The following is a 25,615-nucleotide window of genomic DNA, read 5'->3' as shown; positions in this document are numbered from 1 at the left end:
TATTACCTTAATCTCAAGAGGTCAAAGAACGACTGAATTCCAAGGAGCTAAAGTAATTTCTTCAACTACTGCACTGTCTTGTTCATGAATGTAAAGTTTGAACAGAGAGTACAGTATCACAGAAATGATTTTTGCAAAAAAACATCCATAATATTTTCAACGAACGATTACGTCATGATCAAGCGTAATCAATGCTAATCATCATCGCGTGGCGCACACTGTGTGCCGGACTACATAAAAAAGTCTAGTCTGTGTACGAGACTCGTACTACTAGGTACTCGCACAGTCAGTAGCTGCAGTAGTATCAGCTAGCTATCAGCCTATCGCCGGAGCAGCGGTAACCATGGTAACTAGCGCAACATGACAGATTTCTCTGAACGCTGGATCCACAAACAAACAAAAAAGCTGTCGCGGGTTGTGCCGGGGTGAGAAATCAGCAATCAAAGGAAGAGCTTGAGCTGAGGACTCAAACAATATCATTGGCAACTTAATGGCAAGCCTTCATTCCAGAACGTCAGCGAACTGCACGGACAGTGCAGGTAAGACGGGTGCCGGCCGCAGCGACAAGCAGTGCTCCAAGACTGTGTGTGGGCAGGACTAGACTCGGTAAAACCAGAAATTACGCCCAGCATGTGCAACAGCTAGCTAGCTAGTGGTTGAGTTAAAATCCTGGCACGAACAGACTGTCAGTCTTCGGAGCACATGTGATGCTAATCGAGCCTCGTGGAGTCGTGGCCTCCTTGTGTGTGCGTTGAATGCCGGACTGGAGGCCGGTGCAGGGCTTTCGTTGGCACTTCAACAGCGCCTCCAGCGGCGGCTATCCTGGCCAGCCGGCGCATTGCCCGGGACAGCATCGCTACAGATAGTCAGTAGTTGAGTCAGAGGATAGCGTGCGGACGTGGTGACGGAAGCCCATCTACACACAGCCACTGCCTCCCGGCGTTCTATGGTATGATCCAGTCGTTGCACCGGCTTTGTACTGTGTGATCACCCAGTCACAGTCTAGTCAGTAGATAAGAAGTACAAGCAGGTCACTTCCCATTGGAACAGTAGCACATGTGCCACTGAACACAGCAACAGCGGTGGGCATCTCAGGTATGGAGACATTCTGAGTTGGGCGCTGCTGCACCATTGCTGCACCGGATCGAGTGAACGGAACATCCACGAAAGCCGCCTGACTGAACAGTGGTCGTGCTCAGGTAATTGCACTAACGTTGGCTGAAGCTATGGCAACGGTGAGCCAGCATGACTGGGAGTCAGCCGGCCTGGTCTGTCCAGACTTGCCACCCCCATCGGCGTCTTCATCGCGTGAAGCACGTAAGCCGAATCATGCTGCGCTGAAGTCGTTGTTCAACCAGTACGATGAACAGCTGGAGGGCTACTTGACTGCCAGTCAACTGCAGGAGTTGTTCAACACGCTGCGTGATCTGGATGACATCACGGGCACAGCCCTGAGCGTGGAGCAGGCCAAGGCAACTATAGACGTATGCTGCGCCGCGGATACCTGCGAGTTTCGCGAGATGATCGCCTGCCTACGCGAGCTGGACCGCCGGCTGGACATCCTGCGCAATGTCCGCTGGGAGTTCGACATGCTGGACCTGGAACGGCGAGGACTTCTGACCGTGGAGCAGACACACTTTCTGTTTCAAGCCACACACAACGAGCGGTTCTCGGAGCAGCAATTCACTAACTTCATCCATAGTCGACCGCGGCTCAACTCGGCGATTAGCTTTGAGGAGATTGAGCTGGAGATTTGCAAGATACCAACTATACAGCAGGTTCTGTTTGAGGCCGCCGAGGCAAAGAGGAAAGAAGCAGGTCAGTGAGGCAGGCGCATGTTAATGCATGCGGTTGAAAATTAATAGCCTGTGTGTAGTTGACGGATTGACCAAAGGCTGCGGGAGCCTATCAAGGGGCTTCCCTGTGGAAGGAAAGATGAGGAAGAGAGGGAAGGAAAATGAATGCTATGAATTGTATGGCTTGGTTTGCATGTATATCAGGACTGCCGGAAGCAGTTTTTGATTGGTCCGGTAGTATCGCGGCCGTTCATACTTTTGTGTATGGTATGGCGGGTACGCCCCCCCCCCTTCCATAGTAGGAAACATGTGTTGGTGGCTGAACAGTTGGTCCGGTACTAACCTGACCAAGCGAACCGGTTCCGGCGGGCCTGTATATGCATATACTAATCGATGTCCGGGCAGCTACACTGTACTCGCAGCAGTTTAGACCTTGTTAGGAATCAAGAAGAGGAGTTCAGACCATTCATGCATTATCCGGACTCGACCTGTACACATTTATGTATCCGCGGCAAATGTCACTCAACATTGTAGTGATGATGGATGCTGAATATTTTAAATTTTAAAAAAATGATTATGTTGGGCTCCCCCCCCCCCCCCCCCCAATCTGCTTCAGATTGGCTTCCTGTCCCTATTCAGCATCATTGCTTTCTTGACTCTCTGAATGTGGGCCTATTGAACGTGTATGCATGATTATTGTTTGGTCTAGCTCGCGTGGAGAAGGCCAAGCTGCAAGCTACCCACCGCCAAGCGGAAGAGGAGCGGAGGCAGATGTCCTTGAGGATTGCAGCCCTGGCTCGACGTAAGTGTTTGGCCTCAAACAGGTCTTAGCAGAGCCCATGTACAGTAAAACCTGTCTAAGATGACCGCTCAAGGGACCTTCAAAATGTGGTCTTTGTTACCAGGTGGTCTCCTTATCCAGGGTCATTAGATTGGAAATAGAATCTATTCCGTTTCTCCCCGGAACCGGGATTATCGCCACACAAAGATCTCCAGGACACAATGTTTACACTGACTCATGATCTGAAAACAGTCACAACTCTCCAAGAACTCAAACCTGAACATCTCCACAACTAGGCTAAAACCAACTCTGGCCTAACAAAAGATAGCAATAGCTAATAACAGTGCACGCACATACATGGTATAGAAAGACCCTATGGCAACACTCGACCATGTAATGTGATACAACAATAGAATGCAGACGTCTAGACACCAGAGTACTGAATAGACCTGACACATGGCCTTCTTGATGGGAATGCATGAATAGAAGCACACATGGATCATAGCTCTAACACATCCGCCTATCCATATCACGCATGAATGATTGTACTCTAACAGCCAGCATGCTGCACCAGTCTAACTGCAACATCCTCCCCCTCTCACACGAGGAGTTCCGAGGGTGAAACAAAACAAGAAACCAAAAAGGCAACCCCCTCAGAGCCTAAAAGAACAAAAGATGAACGATGGGCTCTACAAACATACGTGTAGCTAAATATGCAAAGACTAAACATATGAAAGTGACCAATCACACCACAGTACTAGAGTATTCCGACCGAGTCAATAATGAATATGTCTCTTTCTCATTCGCCGTCTGCAGTCAATGGCACTAATCGCTGAATGGCACGTCGCTTCACCTTCTTGTTGCTCAGCCGTACGTCCACAACTCTCACCAGGCCATCCTGACCCGGATGTACTCCCACCACTCTTCCAAGCGGCCAATGACCACGAGATATGCCATCTTCCATAACCAGCACCAGATCGTCTGCCTTCAGATTCGGCTTCTGTTGGAGCCACTTCTTCCGCATGTTGTAGGTCACGACAAGCTCTTTCTGCCAACGCCTCCACACATGGTCCACTTGCAATTGAAGAGCCATCCAGCGTCTACGAGGGTGAACATTCTTCTCTCGGCAGGCGGCCTCCTCCATTTGCGGACGTGGAAAGACGCCTTTCCGAGCAGACTCTGGACTTCCTGTCGAGTGTTGATGGCGGACTCCACAGTCGGTAGTGAGTCGAGCAGGTCATCAACGTAAAACGCTTCATCAACTGCTTCCCGAGCCAACTTGCTGAAGGATGCGCCGTGCTCTGCTGACGTTGCCTTCAGAGCCCGACATGCCAGGTATGGCGATGCCTTCAGCCCAAATACCAACCGAGAGAACTCATACATGGCGGCTGGCTCATCCGGTGTGTCGCGCCACAGGAAGCGCAAATACTTGGGATCTTCTGGAGCGATTTCCACCTGCAGAAACATCTCTGCAATATCGCCGACTAGCGCTATAGGGCTTGAAAGTCCTACGTCACGGGATCACGTGCAACATGAACTGGATCCACTACCCACTCGAGCTCTTGCGACCAGCTTTGAAAATAGTGGAGGAGACATATATTTCTTTCGATTTCGACCAGAAGCCTAGGCTGCTGTCTTCCCCCTGGCCCCCAGTTCTGCGTTTTGTTTGTTTTAGAATGTCTTTAGTACCGTTATCTAGCATCGCCACTTTTTTCAGTGGAGAACCAAGGCTGATCCAGCGTGGAGAAAATGCACACTCTTCGAACCGCGTGGAATCATTTCTGTTTCACCATGAGCTTGGGCACATTACTGCCAAGATCCACGCAAGCATGAAGGACAAGAGATATGATGTGGAGGTGAGCAACCTAGCACTAAGCAACTGTTGTGCCGTTCCTAGCTGCTTACAGTCTCTTCTATCGACCTGGACACCCTCACATCGTCTTTGAATATTTCTACTATTTTTATATTCAAATTTTTGTGTAGATCGAACTTGGTTCTGAAGGTGGCGTTGTACGCGCTTCGTGCACTTGTCCCAAAGGCCAAGGACGGTGCCACCACATGGCTGCAGCCCTTGTCTACGCGAACAAGAATGTGAGCAGCACGGACAGGGAGTGTTCTTGGACTGTACGGAAGGGAACTAGTGAAACAAAGTAAGGATTTTTAAGCAAATTATTGTTGATTATTAGTTTTGTGAAAGTAGAAAACTGGTGCCTCCGATGTGACTGCAACACGTACATGTATTGGTTTCATGAAATTCTTTGCCTCGATGTTTAGCTTACTGGCAATCCAGCATGTGCGACAACCAGTTGGCAGGTGTTACTGTTACTGATGTGGAGGATGCTTATCAATATTAGCAAGAGTAGATAAACAAGAGTGTGCAACTCCGGATCTCTCCTGCACAATCTGCAGATACCGCGGCCCGCGGGCAGAATTTTTTGTTGACGTCACCTTTTTTTACAGAGCATGCGGATTTTGCCGCAGGGCAGTGTAAGAGCAGGTGCTGGGCACCGACCTTGTAATGTAAAGCCTGGCCAAGTGCACGAGGCAAAACTTCCCAAAAGGCTCGCAGCGTGTCCGTCATAGAAAATATTACGTCAACAAAAAATTGCGTCGTGGGCCAACCCATCCTCGAGTTGCACACTCTTGTTTATATACTTATTGATATTAGTATATGCACGTCCGCGTTTACGTCAACAGTAAGTCCACGTATTCGCATATGCCAGAAGACAGGCAGACTCTTGATATTAGCAAGAGTATATAACCCCCAAGAGCGTGCAACTCATGATACCCTTTCTATGGGGTACGCCGACGGCGAAAACTCACGTCACGTGATGCAGTGTCGCAGTTGTATGTTTCCAGCCCGTTTTTAGCGAGCAACGGAGTAATAAAAAGCACTCTGTGTGTGTGTGTGTGTGCACGCATTTTATCTGCTTTGTAGGACTGTGGATGACATTTTCCCGAAGTCGAAGCCGTTTTGTGCCATTTCACGCCCTGTGGATAATGAGGACAGGGCATGGTTTCACCATCAGCTTGGGACACTTGACAGGTGGAAGGGTTTTCGTTGGCTGCTAGATCCCGAGGTGAAAGAAGCGGACAATTTGCCGACGGAGACGGTTGAAGGTATTACCCTGAGTCAAGGATTCCTGGAAGCAGAACACAAAGTCACCTATGTGTGTACCAGGCTATCCGTATCTGCTGCCCAAATTGTAGCCGTGGAAAAAGCAACACGTGGCCAAAACTCGAATGCTACTTGGTCGCTTCTACGCAAGGGCAGAATAACGGCATCCAACTTCGGTCCTGTGCTGAAGACTATCTCATCTGGCCGCCAGCCATCTAAATCTTTATTTACTCGCCTTCTTGGTCAGTATGATTTGTCTGGGCAAAAGGCCATCCAGTGGGGTCTCATGCACGAAAGTACGGCTGTTGCATGCTATGAGGAGTGTGAATATGTGTCTGTGAGATCCAGCGGCTTATGGCTTGCACCATGTGGCCTCATTGGTGGTTCCCCAGATGGCGTAGTTAGCGAAACAAAGCTCATCGAGGTCAAGTGTCCGTACTCGGCAAGATCGACATCTCTTGCAGCTATGGCGAAGGAAAAGACCTTCTTCTTGTCAGTGTCTTCTTCCTCTCCTGCTAACTTTTCCCTTGATTTGTCAACTGAATCTGGATGGAATTATTTCCATCAAATCCAAGGTAACTTATGTCTGACAGGTCGTGAAGTATGCGACCTTGTCGTGTGGACTCCGTTGGAGACGGTGATCATCCCAATTCGGGCTGACCCGACCTGGTCAGGAAATTTGGCTCGGATCGAGGAATTCTACAAAACCTTTTTCTTGCCTGTCTTTCTGGATGGTGGTGTGTAGTCAATCCTAGGATTGCAATGGCCTGTGTAACTCTTCCCTTCTATATCCAGCCATGTCTTTCTTTCCACCAAAACAGCGTACAGTAGAGTACAGTGAGAACATCTGTATGTTTGTTCTAAATTGAAGTTCTGCCACTGTGTGTGTAGGTGTGGCTGGGTGCATGTGTGTGTGTGTGTGTTTGTGTGTGATGCGTTGTGTATGGGTGTATAATTCTGTATGTGTGGGTGCATGTGCGTGTTCGTTTATGCATGAATATTGTAGGTGCATGATAAACAGCACCCCTCTTGCTTTAGTCACCTGTGCCATGGCTGCAATCATAACTCTACACCTTCCTCTTCCTTCAACACCACCTGAACATTCCACACAATTGCACCTACGAGCTGACAATTATATTATTACCGTAGCTATGCAAAAGACGTTACTTCAGTAACCTCTGACGCTAGCCAAGGTCATCACAGCTTTAACTTTGTGTTTGTTTGTTTGTGCCATCGGCATGCCTTGCGCTATCCCGTACCTGTGCCGTACCGTACCATCAAAGACAGCTCGTACCTGTGCCGTACCGTACCATCAAAGACAGCTGGCCACAATATTCAAATAGGGCTTTCAAATGCAAGATCATAACGTGAAGCAACTTGGAAGAATGAGTATGTATGCGATGTGTATCGGGGGAATGCATGCGATCGCCATAACACATGGCTGAAATGTTTATAGTTTCCAGAACTACATTTCTCGTCACAATCAGTGGGTCAAGATAATTTTGGCAAAACGCACCAAAAGGATAAACTACTGTTTTCGTGCCAATATACAGAGATGGCTATCTTTTATGTGCCCAACAAGCGTGGAAAGAAAATTCGCTGCAACTTTCATGTCAGCTGGGAGAATAGCGATTAGGGCACCACGCTCGCCATGGGCATGGCTGTCGAAGACTTGAGCATAACCAGATGGGAAAAATACCAGAAGAATGGTGTAGGGATTTTGAATTAAAGAGGCAGGAAGAACAGATTGGGAAAGAATAGCCTGATCCTTACACTTCTTTAACAACTTTGATAAACCTTCCTCATTTCGTGCACCAAAATCGGAACGAGGTGCCACCCGAAGTGGCTTGCCTGGTATGACATCAAGCGCATCATAAATGGCAAGGAGATTGTTCCCCAACTTGGCATCATCATACAGTCGATTGCCCTCTCTCATGCTGTTTACAAATCTCTTCGTGACTTCGGCAGATGACAATGGCTGTATGGGGTAGGGCACAGTCAGGTACTTCCAGGCCTGTAGACATGCAATGATGGTGCAGGCATTGCTCCATTGCCGCCCATCCATTCGAGACTGGCACATGTCATGTGGCAAATAATGCAATGTATCCAGGGAGACCCGTGAAACTGCGGCTGCAGCAGATGCTGAGGGTGCTGCTGCTGCGGCTGACGGTGCTGCGGCAGATGCTGAGGGTGCTGCTGCTGCGGCTGACGGTGCTGCGGCAGATGCTGCTGCTGCTGCGGCTGACGGTGCTGCGGCAGATGCTGCGGGTGCTGCTGCTGCGGCTGACGGTGCTGCAGCAGATGCTGCGGGTGCTGCTGCTGCGGCTGACGGTGCTGCAGCAGATGCTGACCGTGCTGCTGCTGCGGCTGACGGTGCTGCTGTTGCGCCTGATGCTGACGGTACTGCTGCTGCGGCAGATGCTGACGGTGCTGCTGCTGTGGCTAACGGGTCTGCAGCTGACAGGACTGCGAATAACTGATTCACCATGTCGGGTGTGATGGCTGATGCTGACGGTGCTGCTGCTGCGGCAGATGCTGACGGTACTGCTGCTGCGGCAGATGCTGACGGTGCTGCGGCTGATGCTGACTGTACTTTGGCTGACGGTGCTGCGGCTGATGCTGACGGTGCTGGTGCTTTGGCTAACGGGTCTGCAGCTGACAGGACTGCGAATAACTGATTCACCATGTCGGGTGTGATGGGCAGTTTCTGTGATGGCGTAGCAGCAGGGGTTTGCAGTGGTGTGAGAGTAGAGATGTCGGTGTGCTCAGAAGTTTCTGATGCAGGATCAGCGCTGAGGTCACCAGCTTCAATCTCCTTCAGGAGAGGATTACAAAGATTAGTTAGCATTGCACAGACTTGGAAGATTTCGCTGGAGAAAGAACGGTATTGGTAGGGTATGTAGTCGAGAATGGCGAAGATCTTTATGCGTTGTATGGCTCGCTCCACATGGATCCGAGCTCTTGCGATGCGGGCAGTTACATTTGCTTGAGCAGCGGTAAACTGAGGAGTAGTGAGAAAAGGAGGAAGATTTAGAGAAACACCAGCCGGCATCAAGTCATGGATCAGGAATCCTTTATCGGCGAGTACCATGTCACCGGCTGTCAACTTTGACAGCACTCCACAGTGGCGAACGACTTCTTTGTCGCTGGTTGAACCTGGGTACAGAGGACTGACATAATTGACAACACCGTTCGGTGCGACACCCACAAGACCTTTGAATGTATTTTTATGTTTGTAGTGGGAATAGGTCCACGTCTGAGTGTCCATACGGCTTGGAATTGCAATTTCGACTTCAGTACAATCAAGTATTAAACGACAACTGGAGAACGTAGAGAAGCAGACGGGTAGAGAAGTCTTGTTTTTCGTGACGGACGGAAGTTGCGACGGGAGCATGCCTTGATAGAGTACAGTATGAAGGACAGAAAGCCATGTATGGAAGATATTAGATATAGTGGTGTGCGAAGTGCCGAAACGTAAGCCGAGGTCAGTCAGACTGAAGTTGCACCGCAACTTCATGAGGGTGATGAGGAGCTGGTCCTCCATTGGTACCAGCTCCACTCGCCAGCCCTGGTGATACTCTATCGGGAACCTCGTGCAAAGACGAAACAGGATACGAAAGTCGTCAGCAGACGGCAGGCCGGTGTAGTGCCGGACAAGTTCAGCTTTCCGGGAAATAAATTCGAAACAGAACTGGATTTCCACCTTCGCTTTTCGCTTTTCTAAGGCACTAACTTCAGCCTTCAGCTTATCATACTTCACTTCGAGAATTGACGTGTCGATGCGTTGGAAAAGTTCAAGCAGGCGTTGCATAGTAGTAGCTTCACGTTCAGCAGCTTCGCGTTCAGCAGCTTCACGTTCAGCTTCAAATGGGTCAGCTTCAGTTGGTTCGCTACCATCCTTGTCCGTATCATCAACAGCTAATGCCTTTACAGTCCGTTTCCTGCACAAAATAATGGAGAGACAGTGAGAAACAAAACAAAAATGAAAGATTGCCCGTCGATGGTTCACAGTGTTATGAAATACTGATCTGGTCCTCTACTAGAATTCACATAGCACACTTCATTTAGGGGGATGGCAAAACAAATTTAGAAATCGCTTCAGGAGAACATCAAGTTCAATATACAAATCTCTTACATTGACCTAGACTACATACCTTCTATGCATTGGTTCAGGGTCCTGAAAACCGAACGCCTTATCCTTATTTCGTGGAAATATAGTGGGGTCCTTCTTTTTATCTCCGTCTTTGAAATGACAGCTACATAGTCGAGAACTGGCATCTGGCTCCTTGTCTTGTCGCCTGCAAAGTACAGAGCAAACAATATCCAGGAGAGTTTAGCTAGCTGCTCAATAACTTGAAACAATAGTAAATAGTCACAATAGATTGCATCATAAAAAGCCACCTACATGATTGTATAAGGATTTGCACAGTCTTGCTCATGTACTTATTTGGTTTAGCTTAGCCTAGACGGCTATCATTGATTAAAAACAAAATCGTTCTGCCAAAAATATAAGTTAGCACGGCAGGGCATGATTTATCCCATATCGCATGGCAGTTTGCGACGCAGATGCGCCTACTTCGCATGGCAGTTTGCGACGCAGATGCGCCTACTTGCGACTCAAGGTCAGGGTTGTGTAACGAAAATGTGCGATGCATGCCATGCATTGCGGTCGAAAGGTCGTGTGAAGTGTGTACCTGTACCCCACATGTTCTGAGCACTCGGTACGGTACTGACTCTGACAGTAGCACAAATACGTAGTCGACTGCGCAGATTGTGGAGTCCACAGACTAAATGTTACCAAGAGTATATAACCCCCCAAGAGTGTGCAACTCTGCACATGGAGTCTCCGACGGCGAAAACTCATATCACGTGTCTCTGATACGTTCGTACTACGTACAAACGAAGGATTGCGTGCGTGCAATCCGAATATCTGCCATGATTTGGCTGGGGATTTGCATACCCGCAGTGAGTTTCTGTCAGAGATTTTTTTTTATTACTCCGCTGCTCGCTAAAAACGGGCTGGAAACGTACAACTGCGACACTGCACGTGATGTGAGTTTTCGCCGTCGACGTACCCCATAGAAAGGGTATCAGGAGTTGCACACTCTTGGGGAGTTATATACTCTTGAGGTTACATTGTACACTGCACTGATCTTTCATTTATGCCATGCACTGTAACACACGTGAGTTGCTATGCATCTGATTCTGGGTTTGAGTAAATCATGCCCTGCAGGATATGAAAGAGAAAAATCTGAGGAAGAATTTATCACGCCGTAGATATTTCCGCACATCCGTCACCAACCAAATGTTTGAAGACCTATGGGACCAACTACATGTAGGCTTCCCTGCAACTATGGGAAAATAAAAAATAATTGAAAAAATTACTTCCACTCGATCGAACAAAATACAAACTGTGAAAAAGCGTTACGCCATCCATCCGCCAGCAAAGCAAAACGCATTAGCAGACTTGGTAAGCATTTACTCATAGCGTGAATAGCACATCACGATAAAACTATCCAGGTACTGTACAGGCTGCCTACATATCCTTACCGACACATCTTCCTCCATATCTCTCTGCGCTCTGGATCCCTCGCCGGGAATCGGAAGAAGCTGCACTTGCGATCCTCTGTCCTGTGGTTGCATTCTGCTGCAAAACACTGCACCATGGTCATACGAAGCCGCCCTGCCGGGTCAAGAGTATACTAGGTATCGAAAATTGCTCCCACAGTTCTTCAAGTGGCCTCTTCTCAAAATGTCGCTTCTTTCTGCTTCGAAAAGTATGGGAAACAGCATCAAATCAGCTTGACGCGAGTGGATCCAAAAAGCGAAGTGGATCCAGTTTTGTTGCCAAGCGACGATTGACGTCATCACTTTCAAGCCCTTAGGCTCTAGGCAAAACTTCATCAGCACGTGTACCAGATCTCTCTGCAACTTCGGTCCAGAGTGCATCTCGTCGTTGAGTGACTTGCCCTGGCATCGGGCAGCGGCATCGAATACCACTCGTACTTTCGTCGTAGTTTTATCTGCTCGTACCACCGCCAGATGAGGAAGCAACCACTGTTGGTGTGTCTCCTGGCACGGATGGATGTAGCCCTTGGCTATATGGGACTTGATGACGTCGGAATACTGCTGGTAGACTTCCGGTCGTTTCCTCAGAGTCCTCTCCAGGTTTCTCAGTCGCTGTTCAGCCATTTCACGATTCGGTGGGAGATCTGGCTTCTTATCGGTGCTGACCCACGGTATGGCCGTCGACACTCTGCCATCCATCAATTTCATGCTTCCTTCAACCATACGTTGTGCTTCCTCCTCCGCGACCGTTTTCGTAGCCTTAGGAACCAAACCAACGCTCTCTACCTCCCAGAACTTTGCGACGAGGTCGTCGAGAACTGCGTTGCTCCTGTCGCTGACATTCGCATGCAGGGACGTCTCTGTGAACTCTGCCGCTTGCGACTTGACGGGACCGAAACATACCCATCCGAGGGGAAGTTTTCGAGCAACTGGCTCGCCCGGCTGTCCTGCCAGCTCTTCCAGTACTCTGTGCGCTTCTGGCACGTTGAGTCCTATCAGCAGGTCGACTTGGTCCCCAGTCACCTGCGGGAAGGTAACCTCTTGGAGGTGCTTGTGCATGTGTCTCCTCGAGTTCCACTCGATCATCTCCATCGGTGCTGTAACTATTGGCTGCGTCCATGCTTCCAGCTGGGTTTCATATGAGCCGTCTTCCGACGCCATTGTCACTTTTACGCGACGGTGCTTTCCTGAGACTGTCTTTCCCCCCAGAACCGACGCCGTAAATGCCGTTGGTGTTCCCTGCAGCCCGAGGTCGTTTGCCACACTGTCTTTCAGGTATGTTGTTGAAGAACCGCTGTCCATCATGGCTGTGGCCCGCACCGTCTTGTCCTGATGGCATAACACGACAGGGACTACCATAAAAGCGGTCTTCTGCGTGGTTGCCACCGACGTATTCGTGCTGTGTTGCGGAACCACATTCTCTCGTGGCTTTGTGCTCCTGCTCGTTGAGCCTTGGTTGGCCGGAGGTGCGCGCTCTTGGTGGAGGTCAGGGTGGTGTCTGCCTCGGCACTTGTTGCAACCACTGCCTCTGCATTCGGACTTCCAGTGGCCTGTCTTGAAGCAGCACACACATAGCGATGTTCCAAGCACGAAGTCCCACCGCTGCTTCACTGACAGTTGGCGGAAGACATCACAACTGGTGAGGGAGTGCGCTTTACCACACTTGGCGCACTGCAACACTGGCTTAGTTGTGCTGGCTGGACCACCTGTGGTGTGCATAGCTGTTGCATTACTTGCTCGAGGGGCCGCTTTGGCAAACGGCCCGGCCACATTCAGCGCAGCCTCTGCTGGATTTTCTAGCCAGTCTGCGAAGACCTCCAGGTCGAGGGAATCCATCTGGATCCTTTTCTCCGCCAAGTATTCGCCCCACTGCATCTTCAGTGCAACTGGCAGCTTATTCACTAGCTCCTGTCGGAGGGTAGGGTTGGACATATGTCCACAGCTACCAAGCAGCTTCATACATAACACTACATTCTTAACCGAGGTGCTGTACGACACCAAGGTCTCTACATCGTCACTGCGTACCGGCTTAGCTGATTTCGCCTTCGATACGAGCTCCGTGACTACTAGTTCTGGCCGCCCGAACCTCCTTTCCAGCGCTGAGAGAACTTTCGGCAGGTTCTCTGGCACGATGAGGAGCATTCTTACTGCCTCTTTTGCAGGACCTTTTAGGCAGACCCGCAATCTCTGAATGTTTTCAGCCTCCGTGAAGCCACATCGCTTGGTCGTAGACTGAAACATGTGGTGGAATGCTGGCCACTCTTCTGCTGCACCCGAGAACGCTGGCAAGTCGGTGTTGATCTTGGCTTGTCGCGCGGTGAGCCTTGATAGCTGGCTTTGCAGACCCTCATCTGCTTGCCCACGTCCATCCTGCTGAAGGCCTTTGACCGTGGAACCAGCTGCTTGGTGCGTCTTCACTATCTCCTCCGGCTCTTGATCGCTCTGAATCCGACTGCGTAGCTCCTGTTGCTGCGCACTAGAACACTGTGCGGTGTACTGGTCGTGGTCCGCACGCCTCCGCAGGCGATCATTTTCTCCGCGAAGCTGGTCCAGCTGAACTAGCAACTCCGCTCGCTGTGTTCGCTGCTCATCCGACCCTCGGCCTCCGCCTCGATCCGCCCGCTGTTGCAGGCTGGCGTTCTCCGCGCGAAGGCGTTCGAGCTTGTCGAGCAGTTCAGCTCGCTGCGCGTGTTGCTCTGCTGAAACCTGCTCGGCTCGCGTCAGCAAGCGGTCATTCTGATCGCGGAGATCTTCCAAACACATGCGCCCCTCCTGGTGTTCTCTTTCCAGGCGCTCGAGATGCGGCTGCAGCTCGCGCAGTTCCCTTTCCGATACATCCCGCTCAGCTTCGCACACCTCTTTTTCCTGCGTGATTCGCCTATTTTCCGCCTGCAGCGATGACAGGTCTGCACGAGCGCTCGCAAGATCCTTGTTCAATTTCGCTACACGTCGCTGCTCGGCGTCCGCTATTGATTGAGCTTCGCTCAGTTCCCGCTGATAGCGCTTCTCTTTCAGCACAAACTCTTGTTGCACTCGCAACCCTGACAGATTGGCCTGCTCCGTATTCGTCGACGCACGTGCGACCTCAGACTCAGTCCTCGCCGCCACAGGCAAACTCCTGCTTGTGTGGGCACTGACAGTTCCGGCTACACTGGGACTCGGCACTGCGTGCGGCTCTGGATCGTGAGAAACAGCCACTGCATGTTCTGGCAGGTGCGCAACTTCTACTTCACCCATACTAGCCTCATCTCCTTGGCCAGCGTCAACGGCTGCATCAGCTTCATGGCCTTCTATGAGCTCCTCTGCGAAGACTTCGGAGGCCATCTTGGGAGAGGACGATCCTTTGGCCCCTTGGCCACTTGACGACGCTTCGTCTTGAGCTAACCTCACGAGCTCAAGCTCCTTCTCCAGGAGCCTCTTTTCTGCTTCCAGAACTCGACGCTGAGTCTCGTATGAAGATCGGGACTGTCCTCCTCCCGATCTCCTACTACTGCGCATCGAGCGCTCTTCTTCAAAACCCAAACGGGGAGGTGCTACACCTCTCGTTGACCGCGCACTTCTGCGCGTACTCCTATCTTCACCTTCCATGATGACTATTTCCAGATCCGGCTCGAAGGACCAGATATTCCGTTTCTCCCCGGAACCGGGATTATCCACACACAAAGATCTCCAGGACACAATGTTTACACTGACTCATGATCTGAAAACAGTCACAACTCTCCAAGAACTCAAACCTGAACATCTCCACAACTAGGCTAAAACCAACTCTGGCCTAACAAAAGATAGCAATAGCTAATAACAGTGCACGCACATACATGGTATAGAAAGACCCTATGGCAACACTCGACCATGTAATGTGATACAACAATAGAATGCAGACGTCTAGACACCAGAGTACTGAATAGACCTGACACATGGCCTTCTTGATGGGAATGCATGAATAGAACTTTATTAGAAGCACACATGGATCATAGCTCTAACACATCCGCCTATCCATATCACGCATGAATGATTGTACTCTAACAGCCAGCATGCTGCACCAGTCTAACTGCAACAGAATCCCCTGATCCTGGTTTCAGTGGTCTTCTTGGACAGGTTGTTGCCTTATCGAGTGGTCACTGCCTTGACAGGTTTTACTAGACATGTACGCTGATGCCGGTATATAGTGTAGCAGTATTTTGGCTCTCCATTGTCCCCAAAGGAGTTGGATGTTTTCACATTTCGGTATGCAACGTCGGGCATCCCGACTAGAAAAAATTCTGGTAGGAAGCTTGTTTTGTTAGAGAAACCGGCAACAAAGAAATTGGTTATTTCCCATCTACTCCCATACAAAGTCGCACCCGCTCTCAAGTGTCCTCTTCCCTTGCTCTTCCGACAGCCAAACGTCGCTATGGTTTATTTTCTGTCACTTTCCTTGGCTCTGACCGCTGGAATGCCCTCCCAGCGGAGGTCCGCTCAAGTTCTTCCTTGCATACCTTCCGTAATTCTGTTCTTCATTTTTTAGGGTACCCTGTCAAAAGGCCTTAGGCCTGTGGGGATTGCCCTATCAAAAATTTAATAATAATAATAATAATAATAAAGTCTATCTTTCTGACGTCATACGTCCGGCCTAGTCTGGGGGCTCTGGCCTCTGGGCAAGTTAATGACGTCATCATGATGTCACCAATTTAGTGTAAACTTCAAGCTGTTAAAACTCGGGAATGGCTGCTCCGATCAACCTTTGACTTGCATGTAGTCCAATCTGAATTTTCTTTTATGTTTTAAACCCAAATTAAATCTCGGACATTGAGCCAACAGTACTATGTAAAGAGAAAAGGACCTGCATGTATAAGTTACTATTATTATTATTATTATTATTATTATTATTAAATTTTGAATAGGGCAGTCCCACAGGCCTAGGGCCTTTTTACAGGGTACCCTACTAGTTATTACTAACAGTCCACCAAGGTAACCAAGGTAACCAAGGTAACCAAGGTAACGAGATAATATACAGTCAGATGGTGTGTCAACAAGGCACAAAACTGACCAGAATTCTTGTATTTTTTACATACCTTTGAGCCTCCCAAGTTTTAAAAGTGGTCTGGTGACTTGCGTTTTTGAGTTGTAGTTAGACCAGTTTGTCCAATGGTCCTACCAGTCTTGTCATCATCATCCCGTAACGTTTGACATTCTTTGTTACTGAGGGACATGAGTGAGATTGATTTGTCGAGTGAGCTGGGTCTCTTACCGCGACGCATCCCTTCCCCTCATTGGAACTTTCCACACCTGAGCTTTCCAAGTTGGAAAGTTGTTGGTTTGCGCCGTTCGTAGATGTGTTGGAACTACAATGTAGGTGTCAAGTCGTCGAATGTCTCAGTACTCTTGTCAGGTTTTGTGCCTTGTTGTCGCACTATCTGACTGTATATTATCTCGTCACCTTGGTGGACTGTTAGTCATAACTACAGTAAAACCTGCCATGGCGACCACTCTGATAAGGCGACCCCTGTCCAACAGGACCACTACAACCGGGATGTGATTTCCAGTCAAATGACCCTGGATAAGGAGACCACCTGTACACAGGGACCATATTTGTAAGGTCCCTTGAGCGGTCGCCGTAGACAGGTTTCACTGTAGTAACTTGTAGGTCCTTTTCTCTTTACATATTAACCCAGATTCCATGTTATCTTATTCGTGTGTTCCACCGTATTTACTCCTTGTCGCTACAGTTGAGAATGACCGGCGTGATCAAGAAGCAAGGAAGACGGCCCGTCTGGTGGCTCTAAAGAAGGACGAGGAGGACAGGGTGACACAGGAGGTTCGCGAAAAGGAGCTGAAGTCACGTTTCCGAAAACGAAAGATGACGATCGATTTGCATCGGGAACAGCGACAAGCCGCCACCCAGGCCAGGGAAAGGCGCTCTCAATTGCAGTCTGAAATACGGGCGCAGACTCTGCGCGAAGAAGAGGAGAAGGAACTTGCCAAACTGCAGGCGGAGGAGAAAGCAAAGGAAGAGGCCGAGCAACAGCGTATGGCGAAGAAAGCATTGGAGGAGGAAGAGGAACGGCGTCGTCTTGCAGAGGCACAGCAACAAGCTGAGAAGGAGGCACAGGCACGGGCGGAGGAAGAAAGGAAGAGGAAGCAGGAAGAAGGTAGGCTCTAAGGAACATGATTTTGGGTTTCTTTTTAAGTTGTCCATGTCTGCATAGTATTACAGTCGGACCTCACTTAACCGCACACATCTGTCTTCCACAAAAAATATCCGGATAGGCGAGGGAACTGGGTAATTGAACACACATATTGTACGTATGCATGACATATGCTGTAAATCGGTATCCAACGATTTTCTTTCGGATGGCGAGGGATCTGGATGAAAAAGGACCGGATTAGTTTCAAAAATTCATTATTACAATTCATTATCACAATCACATCAGTGTGAGTTCAAGGCTGATAGCAACTTGCCCGATACTTTAATTCTTAAAGGGGAAGTATACCCTAAAATCAAATTTTCACCAGTTGTAGTCTTCTGGGTGCTGAGTCGAATGGTCTTGGTCCGAGGAAGCTGCGATGCTCCCTTCCTACTTGAATCCCAATCGAACTCGCGCACTTCCACCGAAACTGGGTGACTGCGCCCTACTAGATGGGGATTTGTATGCAAAATGTCACTAAAAGCGCCATTTCGTTCTTATAAAAGCACGGATGACCGCGATTGGCCCATATGTTGTAGTCTTTTGGACGCTGAGTCGACTTGTTTTGGTCCGAAAAGGCTGCGATGCAGCGTTCCTCCTTTATTCCCAATCGAACATGGTTGAACAAGCGGTCACGTGCTCCTGGGTGCCCAAATCACCTGGTCACCGCGCCAGCAGGCGACAACTTTCACACCAAGGTTCAACTCGAGTTCAACTCGAGTGACAGGACTGCACCCAAAAAAGGTCAAACAGGCTAGTAAGTTGTACCCTGCAGGCACGGTGACCAGCTGACTGGTGTACGCAGGAGCACGTGACCGCTTGTTCAACTATGTTCGATTGGGAATAAAGGAGGAACGCTGCATCGCAGCCTTTTCGGACCAAAACCAGTCGACTCAGCGTCCAAAAGACTACAACATATGGGCCAATCGCGGTCATCCGTGCTTTTATAAGAACGAAATGGCGCTTTTAGTGACATTTTGCATACAAATCCCCATCTAATAGGGCGCAGTCACCCAGTTTCGGTGGAAGTGCGCGAGTTCGATTGGGATTCAAGTAGGAAGGGAGCGTCGCAGCTTCCTCGGACCAAGACCATTCGACTCAGCACCCAGAAGACTACAACTGGTGAAAATTTGATTTTAGGGTATACTTCCCCTTTAACGAGCTACTTGTCCTTCTTTGTGCTCACCAATCATCATATCCATGGGCATTTGGTTTATACATTCTGCTTGCTTGTCTTGAACCATTTCTAAATCATTACAGAAAGGCAGCTTGCTGAGCAGCAGGCAAGAGAAGACGAACTGGCAAGGTACGTGTAGGTGCCGGCTGTCTGCTAGTAAACGTCTCCTCCGCAGAGTTGATCACATGCACTGGTTGACAGAGCCGGGCCCAGTGCCCTTGTAGCGTGTATGCATTGTTTACATTTCATATGTCCGAGTCTCTATCTATCTTGGTTAACATTACCAGCTTTTTTTCCTGACCAGCACTGGATTGTGAAAGTTATTTTTTTCCTGCCCGTATAATCTATATGTTTTGTTAGACAAAAGGTGGACGAGGAAGTTCAGAATGCAGCCCAGAGAGAAGCAGAAGCGCTTGCTGAAGCAAAGGCTGCAGCTGCTGCTCTTGCCGGCGCCAAGGACGAGCAGAGCAAGGCGGAAGCATTGCAGCGCCAGAAACAAGCCAAGAAGAAAGCTAGACTCGAGCGAGAGAAGCGCGTTCGTGGAAACCTCAAGGTTGCCACAAAGAGTCGAAAGGTGAACAGAGGCGTAGCTGGTCCCCCTTTTAGGGGTGCACGGCCGCATATGTGTAGGATGGCTGCATATGTGTAGGATGGCTGCATATGTGTAGGATGGCTGGTGCATGTCATGCATGGTCATTGTGTACATGCTGAACCTACGTGTAGGTCGACATTTTTAAAGGGGAGGGGGAGGTGGATGTGCCCCTGTGTCTCATGCGGGCTATGTCCTTGGGTGAAGATACACTGATACTGCAGTTGTGTTGCATGTCACATCATCATCCGGCCTGATCTTTGTGTTTGTCAATCACCAACTTACCCCTGCTGGAGCTGATCATTACTTTTATTTCCGTCACCCATACTTCAGTGGCGGGTTTAGGGGGGGGGGGGAGGGGGGGCGCCCCCCCCCCCTCAAAAGTTTCGACCTAGGTTTCGAAAAATAAGAGGCAGGGCGCCAGGGCTAGCTAGGCTAGGCGCGCGCGCGCGCGGCCTGAAACGATCGTCCAAAAGCGGTTGCACGGTAGATCTACGGACGGTGCTCGAGCTGGTGTTGATTGTACACACTACAGACTAGTACAGTACGGTACGCTTTCCAACGGCCAAAGAGAGTTGGAAAGCTTGTGTCTTTGTGGGTAACTTGAACATTTGGGCTCATGCAAAATCGCACCGATTTTGGGATTTCCCCACAACTTTTTGCTTCAGCGAAAATGTTGTGCTGGACCGCATTCAGATCCTGTCACCACTGGTCACTTCGCAGTGGCTTTTCGTTGGTGCAGTTTGCCGAGCCACCGTGCTCACAGCAGAGACTTCTGTGTGTGTTGTGAAAGTGGACCACAAAGACAGTCTACAGATCAGCAGCAGAGTAGAGATCTACGAGTACAGTGAGCATGCACGGCTACAGTCTAGTACAGAAATACAGAAACACGGTGACCTGACTGTGTACACTGACTGTACTGTTGTACAGACCAGTGTGATCCCTGCATAGACGCGCTCGACGCGTCTTCAACGACAAGGAGAAAAGTCTTCGAGTCAACCGTTCCGTAGAGCGTTCCGTAGAGTGCGGTTGCATTTTTTGAGTTGTGAACATGCCGTTGATCGACTATTCATATCCAAACGATAGCTATAAGCAAGGATCGGTAACCCCAAAGCAGGCCTTCGGGAAGCCATGCTTTGATCTCTACGTTGAGGAGGACGACACAGACTCTCGGTCTGCTGGTGACTCTACTGGAGAGGCGAACGTGTGTTCTGCGGGCAGAACCACACACTCTACGGAATGCGGTCGAGATGCAGGCAGCAAGTCGCCGGTAAGTGACTTAGACTGTTGGAGGTTATCTCACCTGCCGAAGACTCCATATTAGATGTCAATGGCCTGATCGAAAGCATCAAGACCGAAATAGTTGGGGCAGTCAAGGCCGAATTGGCCGCCCTTCAGGAAGTTTTTTCAGGCCGATCTCCTCGGCAATCGTCAACATGCAAGGTGAACTCTCCATGATTAGAAAAGAGCAAGCTGACGTTAATCCAGTTGAACTTTCGGAGCGGACCGTGACAGTCACACTCCGCCAGACGTGGAAGTACCTGTTGTCAGCGAGCAGCCAGAACATGAAGAACAGCGCACAGTGACAAGTACCGCTGCCTATGTAAAGGATGCTTTGAGCGGTGAGAAATTGTTGGACTCGTATAAATTGCAGTTGATTCGCTCACATAACGGCAAAAGTTTACAATGTACATAATTGTTGCTGCGTGTACAGAAATACTGCTCGTGGTGTGTGAGATTTACGGCTTCTTGACATCGGTTTTCAAAATGGCTGACCTGGGACAGTAGCATGATGTCATCTACCCCCACCCCATCCCCCCCCCCCCCCCAGCCAAATCCTGGACACGCCACTGATACTAACTTAAAGTTGCCGGGACTGTGCTGCATCAGTCAGTCTCCCAGCCCTAACCTAGTTGCAATAAGAGTGTTTTAGGTCCACTGCCACAAGATATTGATACTGATCGTGACACGTTTGAAGACATAATAATATTATGTACATTGATTCTGAGCCTTTCCCTGTTGTTGCCTTGTTTCAGATTGAGCAGTTGGAGCCGGCTGTGAATGAAGCTATAGCCATCAAGCCCGAGAAGGAAGACTGGCCAGAACTAAGTGAAGCTCAGAAACTCCTCCAGCAGTTGAAAGCCGCCATCGAGCTCAAGGGTGCCATCACAGGACGCAAGCTGGAGATGTTGCAAGCTGCGGTGGGAAAGGTTCGCAAAAGCGGCTGTGAGGAAGGACTACACAAAGAGATGTTGGAGGCTAAGGCACTGATCTCTAAACTCGAGAAACTGGCACGGCAGAAGAAAGAGGTAAGCCACTCGCAGAGTTATAGCACTCCTGGAGATGTGAACGTGTGTGTGTGTGTGTGTGTGTGTGTGTGTGTGTGTGTGTGTGTGTGTGTGTGTGTGTGTGTGTGTGTGTACACCAGGCTGAATAATGGCAGTCAATTCTTCAGCCTTGCAAGCTGTTGAATGGTGCAATCCCGGCACAAGCTGCTATGGCTTCTGCTGTAGCATCGCTATCATCGCCTCTGGCGATGGGCGTCAAATGGTCAAATGGTGTGTGTGTGTGTGTGTGTGTGTGTGTGTGTGTGTGTGTGTGTGTGTGTGTGTGTGTGTGTGTGTGTGTGTGTGTGTGTGTGTGTGTGTGTATGTGTGCATGCACACACATACTTGGCGCATGCATACATGTACGATGTACCCACTCTATGAATAGCACCCTTGTATGAAAACACAGTACATGAGGGTAGTGCTACGACCCATAACGGCTGTCACTCATTGTATGTCGCTTCATCTTACCCATTCGGATATGCTCTGTTCCTGACACTGGCATACATGTAGATCATGGACATGAAAGCTGGAGTCATCTCGGAGCTTCGCAGCTACTCCAAACCGCCAGTAGCAGTTCACAAGGTGCTCATAGCTACCTTCCTACTACTGGGTGTGAAGGAGAAGGACACCAAGACCTGGAGCAGTATTCAGGTAAGGACCAGCATAGCCTACAATTGTAATGGTGAAGTCCGAAGAGCATGGAGTAGTAAGATGCCAGAATTTTACTACCCTCTGGTGAAGAACACTGCAATACCTTTCCAGACTGTCTGAGTTATCATTCTGACAGCAAATCCGTTAACTCCATAACAACGGCACTACCTGACCGGTCCTGACTTGCAGAGACTGGACATGTCATGTACTTGTGTGAATCCATTCTGAACACCGGCATACTCTGTACTTGTGTGAATCCCGGCATTCTGAACACCGGCATACTCTGTACTTGTGTGAATCCCGGCATTCTGAACACCGGCATACTCTGTACTTGTGTGAATCCCGGCATTCTGAACACCGGCATACTCTGTACTTGTGTGAATCCCGGCATTCTGAACACCGGCATACTCTGTACTTGTGTGAATCCCGGCATTCTGAACACCGGCATACTCTGTACTTGTGTGAATCCCGGCATTCTGAACACCTGCATACGCTGTACTTGTGTGAATCCCGGCATTCTGAACACCGGCATACGCTGTACTTGTGTGAATCCCGGCATTCTGAACACCGGCATACTCTGTACTTGTGTGAATCCCGGCATTCTGAACACCGGCATACTCTGTACTTGTGTGAATCCCGGCATTCTGAACACCGGCATACTCTGTACTTGTGTGAATCCCGGCATTCTGAACACCGGCATACTCTGTACTTGTGTGAATCCCGGCATTCTGAACACCGGCGTACTCTGTACTTGTGTGAATCCCGGCATTCTGAACACCGGCATACTCTGTACTTGTGTGAATCCCGGCATTCTGAACACCGGCATACTCTGTACTTTTGCTGAGAAAATGGCCTCACTTATAAGTAGATTGACAGCCGTGGCTGTGGGGTATAATAATAATATTATACAATTTGGCTAGGTGTCGCTGAGATTACATGGTGCGGTAACACGTCGTGTTCTTGGCCCTGTCGGGGTGAAGGGCAACGTGTGAGGTGCAATGGAGTGTTGGCTCCTCACCATGTACCAGCCCCCCCCCCCCTCCCCCCATCCCCCTCCCCGTGACAGCTATTTCAGTGCGGTGCTTGCTCAAGCTCTGAGGTGAAGTTCGTGCTGTTTGTGCTGTTTGTGCTGTTTGACTGCATCATAATTATGGCGGTGCCGTGACACACCAGTGAGCACACTGTATATGTCGTATGACCTACAGTTAGGGCTCAGCTCTGCGGTTGATATAGCATAGTGGCACTTCACTGCTTCCACTTGTATGGTAGTACCAGGACCCCAGAAAGTTAATTAGAGGACCTTCAAGCTCGAACTTTCCATTCTTAACTCCGTGTTAAAACAGAGAAAAGACTGAAACAGGCCTTTCCAGCACATGCATTTGATTCTTTCTAAAAGCATTTCGGCTGGAGTTTCAAAATTGATGAACATACTAAGCTACAAGTACAAGCTCATCTTGCACACATTCTTACAATTCCAATGCTACTGTACACACATCTATACTTTCTCTGCATGCACGTGTGTGTTTTGTTTTGCTGTTCATGTGGCAACTAAAGGCACTGATGGGTAAAACGGGCAAGGAGTCGCTGAAGAGGCGAGTGAGCGAGTGCGAGCCCCACCTCATCACCGTGGATACGGTGCAGAGAGTACGTCACCAGCTACAAGGACTGGATGTGCTCGGTGTTAGTGATATTAGTGCTACCGCGGGCACGTTTGCATTCTGGGTGAGTCGCATATTGAAGTGGTCCAGGGGACTGGTAGAGTATTCACATGTATGTCACGGTGTGTGTGTGTACGTGTGTGTACGTGTGTGTGTATCAGTACGTGTGTGTGTGTACGTGTGTGTGTGTGTGTGTGTGTGTGTGTGTGTGTGTGTGTGTGTGTGTGTGTGTGTGTGTGTGTGTGTCATTGAAGTACATGCATTTCATATTCGGAGCATAGTGCGCACCTGCGATTTAGGGCCTAAAATAGCACATCTAAAGTGCGCACTATACTCCAGAAAATACGGTACTGAGCCAGCCAGTAAAATCCAACCCTGATGCATTCGCTGCATGACAAGCAATCATTGATACCCTGAAGGGTAGAACCAATGTTTAATAGTGCATGCTTTGTAATGGTGCAACCTAATTCAAGGTGCGACGCAGTGAACGTTCAAATATTAATTGGACTTGAATTGTAGTGTAGTCTTGGTATGTGGCAGCGTACTTGGTAAGGATAGAATACCAAATAGGTATTACTGTGTCTCAACTTGAAGTGCATACTAGTAGCGCATGTACTGTCTGAAGCAAAGTGATTTCTTCTCATTCTTCCCCTCTTGTACCGGTACGGGTTGTGCTATTTCTATGATGTCCAGGTGGAAACTATGGTCGAGGAAGCCGAGACCCATTTCAAGCGCTAAGCTGGTCATTGAACCGGCATTCAGCCGCTGAGTGTGTGCCATGCACTGTGCAGCGCCGCGACTGGGCCCTTGTGCTGAACAAGGCACCATCCCGGATGAATGTGCTGTAGCTCCACTATACTACATTGAAGTACATGTATCACTACTCATAGTATATCGGAGTATACAAAAACAACAGAAACAAGCAACATACGCCCAATGGTAGAAACATTATAATTTTATGACATCTTCTCGGGTTTGGAAGGCTGGTATTGCAAGCCACGGTGCTCAAACAAATCTGTTTGCATAGAAAGGTCTCACTGTTGTTCTTTGCCGGCAAGGCCGCGAGACCCAAGGAGGCGCCATTTGGGGACTATGACAACCGGCGTTGCGTGCTGCCTGCGAGGCGCTGGCCACGAGTGCTTCGGTGGCATGATAGCTTTGGTTGTCCGTTGCAAACCTACATACTTGGGAACTCCCTCAACCTTATGAATATTTTGGGAACGTGATTGTTCTTTAAAAAAAAATATCAACAGATGGATTTGATCGATTATAGAATAGGTAAAATGGCAAAAATGCCCTCCCAATTATTTCCGACTCAAACACACAGTCCTAACAAAGGCTTACCTACAACTACTTCAATGCACCTGTTTGGATGCTACGTAGTACGAACATCATCATGTCCATGTACTAGTAACTAACTGCTCAGATTATTCAATTCAGCTTCAAGCCACACAGCAGATTTTATCATAATCATACATAATATTCTATATTATAGCAATATATTCTACATTTTCTGCCATATGGCTCTGACTAAAGCAGGGTCTATCAGCACCAGCAGATTCCGGGTGGGTTGATGCTCAGGAGTTTGTCGGAAAGCCGTGCTCCAACCGCGTGCTTTCTATTCTATTTGGGTGGGCAATGCCGCATGTGTAGGACAACCATAGCCAACTCCTGATATCACTCAATCACTCCAGTGTGATTCAACCCCGGAAATGGTAGGGCAACCAATCCATAGCCGGCAACTCCTGATAACTATCACTCAATCACTCCAGTGTGACCCAAC

General features: G+C 49.2%; 4 protein-coding genes across 4 annotated transcripts in view; 2 read left to right on the top strand and 2 right to left on the bottom strand.

The window, feature by feature from the left end:
- Positions 1 to 56, bottom strand: part of LOC135814041 (tRNA selenocysteine 1-associated protein 1-like) — a 21,326-nt gene extending 21,270 nt beyond the window's left edge. The window contains exon 1 of the mRNA XM_065327090.1: positions 1 to 56. This exon is cut by the window's left edge and continues 71 nt beyond it. The gene's annotated coding sequence lies outside the window, so the exon portion shown is untranslated.
- A 426-nt stretch (positions 57 to 482) lies between these two features.
- Positions 483 to 25,351, top strand: LOC135814038 (calponin homology domain-containing protein DDB_G0272472-like). The gene is made up of 9 exons (XM_065327087.1): positions 483 to 1,818; positions 2,506 to 2,598; positions 16,969 to 17,391; positions 18,688 to 18,733; positions 18,965 to 19,178; positions 21,230 to 21,502; positions 22,034 to 22,174; positions 23,729 to 23,896; positions 24,526 to 25,351. The coding sequence occupies exons 1-9, from the start codon at positions 1,227 to 1,229 to the stop codon at positions 24,568 to 24,570; spliced, it is 1,995 nt and encodes a 664-aa protein (XP_065183159.1). The 5' UTR covers positions 483 to 1,226; the 3' UTR covers positions 24,571 to 25,351.
- LOC135814040 (uncharacterized) lies at positions 4,161 to 6,565 on the top strand. Its single transcript, XM_065327089.1, has 3 exons — positions 4,161 to 4,433; positions 4,561 to 4,727; positions 5,516 to 6,565. Exons 1-3 carry the CDS (start codon positions 4,254 to 4,256, stop codon positions 6,438 to 6,440), a joined length of 1,272 nt encoding a protein of 423 aa, XP_065183161.1. The 5' UTR covers positions 4,161 to 4,253; the 3' UTR covers positions 6,441 to 6,565.
- LOC135814037 (uncharacterized) lies at positions 7,023 to 11,575 on the bottom strand. The gene is made up of 4 exons (XM_065327086.1): positions 11,246 to 11,575; positions 9,850 to 9,993; positions 7,997 to 9,636; positions 7,023 to 7,906 (listed from the first exon to the last, which is right to left on the bottom strand). The coding sequence occupies exons 1-4, from the start codon at positions 11,365 to 11,367 to the stop codon at positions 7,224 to 7,226; spliced, it is 2,589 nt and encodes an 862-aa protein (XP_065183158.1). The 5' UTR covers positions 11,368 to 11,575; the 3' UTR covers positions 7,023 to 7,223.
- Positions 25,352 to 25,615: the final 264 nt, after the last annotated feature.

The sequence above is a fragment of the Sycon ciliatum genome, chromosome 4 (genome assembly GCF_964019385.1).
Source record: "Sycon ciliatum chromosome 4, ocSycCili1.1, whole genome shotgun sequence".
In the NCBI taxonomy this organism is placed as follows: domain Eukaryota; kingdom Metazoa; phylum Porifera; class Calcarea; order Leucosolenida; family Sycettidae; genus Sycon; species Sycon ciliatum.
Note: the sequence above shows the minus strand (reverse complement) of the source record. Positions and strands in the feature narration are given on the sequence as shown.

Bases quoted from the DNA above. Each gene is read 5' to 3' on its own strand.
- LOC135814038 (XM_065327087.1), top strand. From the start codon at position 1,227: ATGGCAACGGTGAGCCAGCATGACTGGGAGTCAGCCGGCCTGGTCTGT. The intron at 2,599-16,968 runs GTAAGTGTTTGG...TTGTCGCTACAG, and splicing joins GATTGCAGCCCTGGCTCGAC to TTGAGAATGACCGGCGTGAT. The intron at 19,179-21,229 runs GTGAACAGAGGC...GCCTTGTTTCAG, and splicing joins TTGCCACAAAGAGTCGAAAG to ATTGAGCAGTTGGAGCCGGC.
- LOC135814040 (XM_065327089.1), top strand. From the start codon at position 4,254: ATGTCTTTAGTACCGTTATCTAGCATCGCCACTTTTTTCAGTGGAGAA. The intron at 4,434-4,560 runs GTGAGCAACCTA...ATTTTTGTGTAG, and splicing joins ACAAGAGATATGATGTGGAG to ATCGAACTTGGTTCTGAAGG. The intron at 4,728-5,515 runs GTAAGGATTTTT...TCTGCTTTGTAG, and splicing joins AAGGGAACTAGTGAAACAAA to GACTGTGGATGACATTTTCC.
- LOC135814037 (XM_065327086.1), bottom strand. From the start codon at position 11,367: ATGACCATGGTGCAGTGTTTTGCAGCAGAATGCAACCACAGGACAGAG. The intron at 9,994-11,245 runs GTAAGGATATGT...TGTACTTTGCAG, and splicing joins ATATGGAGGAAGATGTGTCG to GCGACAAGACAAGGAGCCAG. The intron at 9,637-9,849 runs GTATGTAGTCTA...TATTTTGTGCAG, and splicing joins CCTGAACCAATGCATAGAAG to GAAACGGACTGTAAAGGCAT.